The sequence below is a fragment of the Capsicum annuum genome, chromosome 9, assembly GCF_002878395.1.
Source record: "Capsicum annuum cultivar UCD-10X-F1 chromosome 9, UCD10Xv1.1, whole genome shotgun sequence".
Taxonomy (NCBI): domain Eukaryota; kingdom Viridiplantae; phylum Streptophyta; class Magnoliopsida; order Solanales; family Solanaceae; genus Capsicum; species Capsicum annuum.
The window spans coordinates 95,818,034-95,830,410 of NC_061119.1; the positions used below are offsets into that span (position 1 = coordinate 95,818,034).

A 12,377-nucleotide genomic window follows, 5' to 3' on the forward strand; every position below is an offset into this window, starting at 1 on the left:
AAAAAAGATATAAAATTTGATAATACAGGGGTAAAATAGGCATTTTAAAAAAAATTCATAGAATAAAGAGGGAGAATAACTATTGTTCAAAGTGGAAGAGAAGTTTGATTTTTAAAGTAAAATTGGGCTCAAATGATTTTCACCATTTAAGAATAACTAGAGTTATCAATACGAGTCGGTCCAGCCATCCAGGCTAGTCCACACGAGCTTTGAGTTTGATGGGTCAAGACGGGCTGACCCATCAAATGACGGGACAAAAAATATCAAGCCCACACCATTACTCTATGGGCTGCGGGCCTCACGGGTCAGTCTATTTTTCAAAAAATGATATTTTATAATTTAATTTTAGAATGTCAATAAGCATAAATATTATCAGAAAATATTACATAGTGTAAATACTCGTTAATCAAGTCTCCAACACACTAAAAAAATACTCCTAATAGTGAAATTAAATAACTTTTGACATGATTGTCTTCGAACCAAATAAAAATATTAATAAGCAACCTAAATAGTTGCATGTATTTAACTTACGGGTCGACCCACAAGCTACCCCAACCCACATTGCTTAAATTCTATTGGCCACGGGTTTATCCAGATCGAGCTACAAAGCCCTGTTCTAAAATGGACTGCAAAAACTGAAGCTCAACTCCATCAAATTATAGGTCGGATCGGACCGGCTGAACGGATCTAGCCCATATTGATGGGCTCTAAGAATAACTCATGATTGCCAGGATTACCTTCACTTGAATTTGAGTAATGTTCCCCTCACTAAATAATCTCATTGAATAGTCAATAAGTTTGACTCTTAATAAATAAATTTATGGCTAAACTATTTAAATACAAATAATAAAATTATTTAAAATACATAGTATCATATGAATAAATATAAAATATAAAATACGAGAACAATAAAAAAATAAGAGGAAAAGAAAATACAAAAAAAGGAGAAAAAATGATTAAAAAAAAAAAGAAAAACAAAACAAGAACAAAAACAGAAAAAAATAAAACAATGGTTGCAAAGAAAAAACAAAAAAAAAACAAAAAAAAAGGAGAGAGAAAAAATAAAATATAAAAAAAAAAGGAAAAAAACAAAAAAAGGAAAAAAGGAAAAAAAAAAAAAAAGACCCTAAAAAAGAAAAAGAATTAATGGAGAAAGACTACGTATTATATTTAATTATTAAAAAAAGTTATGAATTATAATTAATTAAAACTTAAACTAAATAGGATAATTAGGAACTTATGTTATCTAAGTCATATAGTTATCTCAAAATAAAAATCATGATTATAGAGAAGTTTTAAAAAAAAAAGATATAAAATTTGATGATACAAAGGTAAAATAGGCATTTTAAAAAAGTTTAATAGAATAAAGAGATAGAATAACTATTGTTCAAAGTCGAGGAGAAGTTTGATTTTTAAAGTAAAATCAAGCTCTAATGATTTTCACCATTTAAGAATAACTAGAGCTGTCAATATGAGTCGGCCCAGCTCATCCGGGCTAGCCCACACGAGCTTTGAGTTTGATGGATCAGGACGGGCTGACCCATCAAAATAACGGGCCAAAAAACACAAAGTCCACACCATTACTCTATGGGCTACGAGCCTCACGAGTTAATCTACTTTTTAAAAAATAATATTTTATAATTTAATTTTAGAATGTCAATAAGCATAAATATTACCAGACAATATTACATAATGTTAATACTTGTTAATCAAGTCTCCAACACACCAAAAAAATACTTCTAATAGTGAAATTAAATAATTTTGACATGATAGCCTTCGAATCAAATAAAAATATTAATAAGCAATCTAAATAGTTATATGTATTTGACTTACGGACCGGCCCACGAGTTAACCCAACCCACATTGCTCAAGCCCCACGGGCCACAAGCTTATCCGGGTTGAGCTACAAAGCCCTGTTCTTAAATAAATTACAAAAACTGAAGCCCAACTCTATTAAATTACAGGCCCGATCGGACTGACTCAACTAAACTAACTCATATTGACGGTTCTAAGAATAACTCATGATTGACTGGGATTACCTTCACTTGCATTTGAGAGTAATGTTCCCCTCATTGAACAATCTCATTGAATAGTCAATAAGTTTTGACTCTCAATAAATAAGGACACCACTGCTCTTCTTTAATATGGTGTAATCAGCTGTAGCACACTATTAATGAGATAACTAATTACTCTCAAATCTTTATAACCTCTATTTTCTTATGAAACCAAAATGAACATTTCATTTTCCTCCAAGATAAATTTCAGAACCACAAATAGGACGAGGGTAAAGATTAGCTCTAGGAAAGCAGATTTTTAATGCCATTTGTTCAACTCAAACTTTTCCGTCACTTCCTCTTGAAACTTTCCCAAATAAGAGCCCTTGCACATACTTTTCTGAACATCCAAGAACAGCTAACCGGTTAAAAAGAGAACAGCAGGGGGGATTTTTGTCCATGGCTATTACCAGTTTTGCTTTCATCCTCTTGGTGCAACTTTGCAGCATCATAAATGGCAAATCACTGCCAAAGTTCCCTGCAATCCTTATCTTTGGGGATTCAACAGTTGATACTGGCAACAACAATTACATCTCTACAATATTTCAAGGAAATCATCGCCCTTATGGCGAAAATTTCCCTGGCCGGATTCCCACAGGAAGATTTTCAGATGGAAAACTCGTTCCTGACTTTTTGGCATCCATGTTAGGCCTCAAAGAATATATTCCTCCTTTCCTACAACCATATCTATCAAGCCATGATCTTCTAACTGGTGTCAGCTTTGCATCTGCTGGCTCTGGATACGATGACCTAACCACAGCAGCATCTAAAGCGATCCCCATGTCCCAGCAAATAAAATATTTTGAGCACTACATAGAGCAACTCCAGGTTATTGTTGGAGAAGAGAAAGCTCAGAAACTTGTCAGTGGTGCTTTGGTTGTTATCAGTGCAGGGACTAACGATTTCATCTTCAATTTCTATGATATCCCAACAAGGAGGCATCAATTTAATATAACAGGATATCAAGATTTTTTGCAGAGTCTACTCCAAAACTTTGTTGAGGTAATAACTGACAAAGGACCCTATATCAACTTGATCCATCTATATTTGATCCGTCCACCCACAAGTGAGAATAATCTATCTCCAACCACCAGTGAAGCATTGTTCAACCATACTAAAATTGCAAGTAGAATAAAGAAGAAATATTGGTTAGTAGTCTCATTGTTACATTACCTTTTCAGGATCTGTATAATCTTGGTTGTCGTAAGATGCTTGTTGCTGGGCTTCCTCCTGTTGGTTGTCTTCCAATACAAATAACTGCAAAGTCCCCATTCATGAGAAAATGCATTGAAGAGGAGAATTTTTATGCTCAATCCTATAATGTGAAACTTGCAAGGTTGCTAAAAGAAATACAAGCAGCACTTTTAGGAAGCAAAATCTTGTATTCAGATACATATCATCCTTTCATGCACATGATCAAGCATCCACAAAAATATGGTAGGCTTCTACATCCTCGTAGTTGGTTCCTCTAAGCAATACACAACAAATATATATATGCTTCCATTATATGCATTACATTATGAAGAGATAACATCACTTTTTCTGAGGTAAAAGATCTGAACTGCTCGATTTGACAGGATTTGTGAAAACTAGACGTGGTTGCTGCGGCAGCGGCACATATGAAGCTGGTCCATTCTGTAACAAATACCATCCTGTCTGCAAAAATGCTTCTAAGTACGTCTTTTGGGACAGTATACATCCTGGTGAATCAGCCTACCGACATCTTTCCCATTTGGCACTGAAGAAACTACTGCATCACAAACTATCACATAACAAAACCCATTAATAGACTTCGAAAAATTTCAAGTTCCTAATATTGTATCGAAGCATGACCTGGTGCTGAAATCTACTAGTAGGATTTTCTTATTAAATTTCGATATGAATGGGGTCACTTAGAGTGCATGTTTAAGTAAGAAAAAAATATTAGCTTAAAATTCTTGTCTGGAAAGATACTGACCTTTCATCAAAGTTTAGTTTTGATTTATTGCATAGAGATGAATGCCCATAAGTTATGTTCATTTCTGAAAGGAGTAAATACCCATACATACCAGCCACAAAGTTCTTCTAACACAAGTAACCCATTCAAACAAACTAATTACACCTACCAGTCCAAAAAAATAATTAAGAAAATAAATCACACCTAAGATAATGGCAGTACATTCCAGCAGTTTTCTTATGGATTCCATCAGTGTGTACAATAAGTATTAGAGGACACGATATAGAGCCATGAAAAGGCCACAATGACCAGCATTACATGAACATGCAACAAAATATCTGACAGCTAAACTAGCATACATATATGGTACAAGAGATGCAATCACTTGCTTAGAGACTTTGCTCTCACTTCCTGCCACCACCCGATCCCCTGTTCCCCTGAAACAACTCAGTGATTCGAGCTTCAAGATCCTCTACACTAAACTTGATATGCCTCTCTGCGTGCCTGCCTGAATCGCTATTACTCTGCAACCTCCCGAGAAAGTTGCGATATGCTGGAGACAAAGTCCCTGCTACAGAAATCCTTAAATCCTCCCGTAGTTGCTCATCAAAGATTATCCAAGTGGATTGAGTTTTGCATATCTCCTCAAAGTATGAATTGAATAATTTAAGCTTTTCTTTCAAAGACCTCGATGCTCCAGTAGGCGAGATAGCATTGTTTTCAATCTTCAGAGCCCCTAAGACCTTACTCCACGAACTTCGTTGATAATTTATGTGATACTGCTTAACTTTGGCAGCATGTTTTCGTATCCAATCATCACCTAAAAGCAATTCCAACTCACTATCTTTAACTTTCTGAACAATGTATCTTTCATTATTCATCATAAAAACAGCCAACAAAGCAGATTCCTTGTAAATCTTTGATTTTGCTTCCAGATTACTCTCAAGTAACTCCATAATCCATGCCATTTGAACAGCCAAGGAAGAAGATGAAAGTGTTCTATCATCCCCCTCTCTATAATCAACAGCACTAGCAGATGGCACAATGGTCTCCTCAAAAATCTGTTCAAGAGTAATACGGGATCGACAAGCTGCACGGATATAATTCATCACATACCGATTAATTGGGTGGAGTCCGCCACCTGGAACCGGCGTCTTGGCAGGATCACGTCGAATCAAATTCTCCAACTCCATGAATATCCCTCTAATAGCATCACCTAATCTCCTCCATATAGTCAATGCTTCATTCCTCAATAGCACACAATATTGATCTGAAAACATCAATTCAAATTGAGGCATCAAATCCCTAAGTGCCTCATAAACATCCAATACCTTGAAAAGTCTCTCCGGGGCTCGACTAGAGATAGCAACAGCATCAGCAAAGTTGAGAAGCTGAATAGTAGAACCTCTAGAAACTTCCATGAAAGATAGATCAGAAAGAGAGGTGAATCCAAAGAAGACACGATCACAGAGTCGACGTTCACTTGGGAACAGAATCCGGAGCGCTACGTTTACCGCTTTGACCCATTTCTCAATCGCATCTTCAAGCTCAGTCCACTGCATTTTCTGGACTTCATCAATACTCAGCTTCTGCAACCCGAGTCTACTCAGACTCTCTTCCAAGAACTCTCTTCTACACACGCTGTAGGCGTGCGAACACTCTTTCCCATACCCGGCGGCCACCATTCTTCTTGCAATCTCGTGGAGATCGCTGATGATTCCCGCCGGTAAAGCTTCAATAAGGATATCGTAATTAGTTATGGGATGTGCTATAGGAATCTCACTATCATCTTCTTCTTCTTCAGATTCAGAAGAATGCTCACCATCCTGGAAGCGCGTGTGATCCACGGACTCAACAGCGCGTTTCATGAGGATTCTGAACTCATCTTCTAAACGAAACATAACTAGCTGAAGTAAATCCTCAGCTTTATCAAGAGAAGCAGAAACCGATTTATCATTTGCCATAGGATTCCATTCACGAATTGTGGACAACAATTCGTCAACACAATCAAGGAAGGTAGCCGAATCAGCTGAATCTGACCATATGGGATGGTCGCTGGAGACTTGACGAGAGATCTGACGATGAAGGGATTTAAGGATTCGTTCAAGTGAAGCAGAGCTAGTGGGTTGATCATCACTCAGTTTTTCACGGAGTCGATTATCAAAATTAGAAAAGATTTGGAGAATATCATCAGTCATAGTATCAGTATGACCAAGGGTTTTAGCAATATGACGAGCAACAGCTATAAGTTTCTCTTCACCATTTTCAGCCATGAATACAAGTTCTGTTATTGGGGCTTTCTAAGTTACGGTTTTTGAAATTTGTTTATGGCATTGAAAGAGGAAGAAAATGAGATGAGAGGAGCTTGAAGAAGAAATGTGACGGAGAATAGCTGGGAGGGACCCACAGAAAAATCATAGAAAACGCGCTTTCGCTGAAATACAGAGGAATATTAAAAGAGAAAGATAAAAGCAGTTAAAGAAACAAAAAAAAAAAAAAAAGGGTTGCTAAAGAGGGAATACGAAAACAAGAGATTTTGGATAAAATAGTGTTAAATGAGTAACAATTTAATAAATGGATTTGTCAGATTTTTTATGATTAAAATGATAAAAATGTACGATCAATAGAGCATTTTTAGTATATAATTTTTACTTAAATATATTTACACTGAAGATGCTCTGTTCTCATAAGCCTTCAGTGAATTTTTTGTATTTTAAAGAAAGACTTATTAATAGTTAACATCCTTCAATATTAATTTTAGTGTACAAAAATTTAAAAAAGATTGTTATTTTCTGAATTGATTGGATAATGAAGTACAATTTTTGCATACTCAAAGACTCATGCAAAGCAATGCACCTTAAAGCAAAACATTAGTAGGACCTAGCAAATGAAGCAAAAAAAATAGCAACATGAGTGTGTTGTATGTATATATATACCATGAATGAATTCACATATTACTTGTTTTTAATAAAGAAAAATAATTAATTATTTAACATTCAAAAAGATAAGTCTCCAATTTTTTTGTGAGACCAAAAATCACATGCAATTTGAAATTGGCAACAGTTAAGAGAATGAGTGAAAAACAAACGTAAAAAGCATAAGTATTTTAGAAATTTGACTCAAGCTATTAACTTGCACTCTAAAAAATTAATTTTAAGCTGAAAAAGAAAAAAATATTTTTTACTTTTTTAACAAAAGAACACTAATTTCAACATGAACTGTATGATATAGCAAATAAAAAGTGCATAAAAATTGTCGGAGAGGGATTTAAAAATAACTAAATCAATAAGAATTATTATGATAACAACACTATATAATGTTGCCTTAGAAATTTAGTACTGTACATTATCAGAATAAATAGCGAATATGTTTATCAACTATCGTATACATGTGAAAGGAGTAAAACTTGCGGTAACCAGAAAGAGAACTACTATTCCTATAAAAATGATTGAACAAAAAAAGAGATAAATCTTTAATTTTTCAACTACTTCATTCGGCTGCAACATGTTTGTTTCTTATAATTTTTTGATAAAAATTTTTAACTAAAAGAGAAACATGAAAATTATCAATAAAGGAGAGTTCATAGTCAATTATTGATTATGTATAACACATATACAATATTTAAATTTACGAACTAAATAAATAGAGAAAAATAAGAAAATGATTGTAATTGATTTTAAATTTACTAAATAAATAAATAGAGAAAAATAAAAAAGGATAATTGTAATGGATGCAAGAAGAAAACTTTAATCAATGATCAATCAAAGGAAAAAATAAAATATCAAAATAAGAAAAAAAAAAAGTACAACAATCACACATATATTTCTAGTAAACTTGATTAAAATACTATTAAAATAGTATTATAGATATTTTTTTTATATGAAGCAAAACCCTAATTTATTTAAAAATATTAAATATTATTATTTCTTATCTAAATTAAAATAAGAATTTTAAGTAATTTAAAAGTTTTAAATCTTAGGTGCATTGCTTTGCATGAGCTTATGATGCATTGAACGCGCATTGCTTTGCATGAGCCTTTAGACTATGAAAAAGTTGTCCTTTATTGTCCCTTCAATTCAGAAAATGATTAGCCTTAATTTTTTATATTCTTAACCAATAAAATTAATATTAAAGGCTCATGATTATTAATGAGTCTTTCTTTAAAATGCAAAAGATTCACTAAATGCTCATGAGAGTAGAACACCTTCGATATAAATATATGTAACGGCCCGTCTGTTTTTTAATGTGAAAATTGCTCACTGAAGGTATTTCATTCGCCATGTGTTTTCACCATTTTGATCATGAAAAATATGATAAATCCATTTATTGGAATTGTTTCTTATTTAACACTATTTTGATTCAAATTTTGAAAATAAACCACCTATTTTTTTTCTTTAAAAAAAATAAATAGATTATGGCATAGCAGACTCTTTTATTTATGGGCAAATCACAAAAATATACAATTTAAGAGTCAATATTACAAAATCCATCAATAGTTACTACTTTTCAAAAAATACCACTAAAAAACTAACAAAAACTTTCAAATAAGATCAAAGAAATTAAAAAAACAGTTTAAAATATCAAAATTAAGTAAAGTATGGTTGGTATTCTTTCCTATAATTTCTCCTAATATGTTTTTCAATTACACAATACATTAACATTAGTTTAATTTAATTAAAAATAATTGTTAATATTTTGAGGAGAAAATACCATTAATGATAGTAAATTTTTTGATTGATTCAAACCACATCCCATACAAATTTCATACACCATAAAATTATTGATACACCATAAAATTATTAATACACCTATTTCTGTATAGATCAAACACCATTAAATTATTGATATACTAATTTTTATGCATTCTAGACGCCATAAAATTATTGATACACCAATTTCTATATATTTCAAACACCATAAAATAGTTATTATTGATACACCAATTTTTAGATAGTTCAAACACCATAAAATTATTGATACACTAATTTCTAATAATTTCACACACCATAAGATTGTTAATACGCCAATCTCTATATAGTTCACACATCATCAAATTATTGATACACCAATGTCTAACTATTTCAGACACCATAAAATTATTAGTACACCAATTTTTGTACAATTCATACACCATAAAACTGTTGATACATTCATACACCATAAAATTATTTATACACCAATTTCTACGTGATTCTTGCACTATAAAATCATTGATATCCTTCCCCCATCGGTGTCACCGAAAAATTTTGGAAACTCATTGAAACTATCGAAAGTGATGGAACTCAATTGAAGTCTTTCATACATCACCAAAAATAGTAGCAGCAAAGTGCAATGCTTCGAACGATTAGGAAGGGGAGAAAAAATGGAGGGTTTCGTTGATATTCAGGTGATGCACAAAGACCAACTGATGAATATATAGCCACCACAACCGTTCAATACACATAGATTTTTCATCATTGGGCATATTTAAAATCAAAATAAAAAATGAATATAAACTAAGAAAATCAAAAACAAATCAAACAAACAAGATAAGAAAACCAAAAGCAAATCAAACAAACAAGACACTTAGGGATAACTAAAGTAGCAAAGAAAGCAAAGTTAGGTTTCATATGTGAGTTTATTGTATGGTTTAAATCACAAAAAGAGCAGGATTTTACTTGACTTAAAAAAAATAGAAAACTGAATAGTTGGTAGATTTTGTAAATAAAAATGATATTTTGTAAATAAAAAATAATATCGGTATGTTTTGTAATATTGACTCTGAAATGATATATTTATGTAATTTTTCTTTGAACAAATCACAAAAATATACAATTTAAGAGTCTATTACAAAATTTATCAATACTTTCTACTTTTCAAAATATACCAATAGAAAACTAACAAAAACTATCAAATAAGGTAAAAGAAATAAAAAAACATAGTTAATAATATCAAAATTGGATGAAGAATAATTGGTATTCTTTCCTATAATTTCTCCTAACATGTTTTTCAATTTCATAATACAATTAACATTAATTTAATTCAATTAACTTTAATTTTAAATATTTTTTAGGAGAAAACACCATTAATGGTAGTAAATTTTTCGGTTGATTCAAACCACATCCATACAAATTCCATACACCATAAAATTATTGATACACCATAAAATTATTAATACACCTATTTCTATATAGATCAAACACCATAAAATTGTTGATATATCAATCTTTATACATTCTAGACACCATAAAATTATTGATACACCAATTTCTATATATTTCAAACACCATAAAATAGTTATTATTGATACACCAATTTCTAGATAGTTCAAACACTATAAAATTTTTGATTTACCAATTTATAACAATTTCACACACCATAAAATTGTTAATACACCAATCTCTATATAGTTTACACACCATAAAATTATTGATACACTAATTTCTAACTATTTCAAATACTATAAAATTATTGATACACCAATTTCTATACAATTCAGACACCATAAAACTGTTCATACATCAATTTCTATACATTTCATACACCATAAAATTATTGATATACCAATTTCTATACAATTCATACACCATAAAATCAGTGATATCCTTCCCCCATCGGTGTCACCAAAATTTTTTTGAAACTCATCGAAACTGCCGAAAGTGATGGAACTCATTAGAAGTCTTCTATACATCACCATAAATAACATCGATAAAGTGCAATCTTTGGGAGATTAGGATGGGAAGAAAGAATAGAGAGTGTCGTTGATATTCAGGTGATGCATAAAGACCAATGGATGAATATAAAACCATCACAACCGCTCAATACACATAGATTTTTCATCATTGGGCATATTTAAAACCAAAATAAAAAATAAAGATAACAACGAAGAAAACGAAAAACAAATCAAACAAAAAAGACACTTAGCGATAAATAAAAGTAGCGAAGAAAGCAAAATTAGGGTTTCATATGTGAGTTTAGTTGTGAGTTTATCATATGGAAAAATCACATAAATAGAAGAATTTTGACTGGATTTTTTAGTGAAAAAAAGAAAACTAAATAGTTGGTAGATTTTGTAAATAAAAAATAATATCGGTATATTTTGTAATATTGACTCTTAAATGATATATTTATGCATTGAAAAGTAAAAATAAAAACTCCAGAAAATGGACCGAGTCAAAAATGACCCGACCCAAATGTAACAAAACAAAAAAAAATATTGCACTGAAAATGAAAAACCAAAATGAAACGAAACGTTTTTCTTCTCCTCTCTAGAATCCTTCATTGTATGAGCTCTTTGGTTGTGTGAGTTATAAGAGTGCTATATGGTCGATACAACTGCTTTTTGGTACAATCTTTGGTCCTCAGTGCTGCTCTTATTTGAAGTTTATGGCCTTTTGTGTTATTGAGTTAGAGATGGGTAAATTGATTATTGATTGTAAGTTAACTATAATTTTTCATAAAAGTAACTTTACTATTTTTTTAACACAAAATGGCTAAATTTTGGGTAAATTAAACAAAACTCATATTGACCGAAATATGTAACTTTTCTGATCAACTCACTATTTTCACATTTTTTTAATTTTTTTTTAAACCTACTAAATAAATTTGAAAACATCCAGCTCAAACGTTGGAAAAGTAAATATCTTTTACAATTGCTAATGCCTATCTTTCTTTTTCGCTACCTTTTATTGTGTTTGATTTGAAATAACACATGATTATTTTTAACATTAACTCAATTGAATACATGATCCGAATCAAGGCATGGTCTTGACATGTATCCTAAGTCCGCCGAGGACCAGGGACCACCCCCTTTGCCTAACCATACAGAACACACACGAATACATGACAACAGATGAGTTCCGAACATATAAAAAGATAAAGTAAATAGTGATTCAAAAGTCTATTAAATCCAACAACCAAAACCGTCCACAGTAATCCATAAAACTTCTATACAGTTAGAACAACCTACGTCGGGACATGCCCCCGACTCTGACAATAACAATGATAATGTTAATGTGAAGTATTTAATTCTAATTCACGGAAGGAAATCGATGGAATTATCAAGTCTTTCGGAGAATGAAAGCTCACCACTTCACTGCAAATGATCAATGAAACGAACTGACCCACCTAATGCTATACAGAAAAAGTAGGATTGCCTTTGGACCCTGCATTACATGGGGATACAACATCCAGAGACGGTTAGTGGGTTGAGAACTAGCATGTAACTCAGGGGTAATTTTTACAATAGTTCCATAATTAATAGTTCAAAATTCATCAAAATCCAATGTACACGACCACGTTCATATATTTGTATATGTATATATCAAATGCTGGGAAAGGGTATAAGGCTTAGAATGAACTTTAAAATCATTAACCTGGACTGTGTAGCATAACCGTCATAATAAGAA

General features: G+C 31.9%; 2 protein-coding genes across 2 annotated transcripts; one reads left to right on the plus strand and one right to left on the minus strand.

Annotated features, from left to right (window-relative positions):
- Positions 1–1,806: 1,806 nt before the first annotated feature.
- LOC107842649 (GDSL esterase/lipase At2g30310) lies at positions 1,807–4,820 on the plus strand. Its single transcript, XM_016686605.2, has 3 exons — positions 1,807–3,056; positions 3,236–3,491; positions 3,632–4,820. Exons 1-3 carry the CDS (start codon positions 2,454–2,456, stop codon positions 3,838–3,840), a joined length of 1,068 nt encoding a protein of 355 aa, XP_016542091.2. The 5' UTR covers positions 1,807–2,453; the 3' UTR covers positions 3,841–4,820.
- LOC107842648 (exocyst complex component EXO70B1) lies at positions 4,114–6,501 on the minus strand. The gene has a single exon (XM_016686604.2). It carries the CDS (start codon positions 6,261–6,263, stop codon positions 4,395–4,397), a length of 1,869 nt encoding a protein of 622 aa, XP_016542090.2. The 5' UTR covers positions 6,264–6,501; the 3' UTR covers positions 4,114–4,394.
- Positions 6,502–12,377: the final 5,876 nt, after the last annotated feature.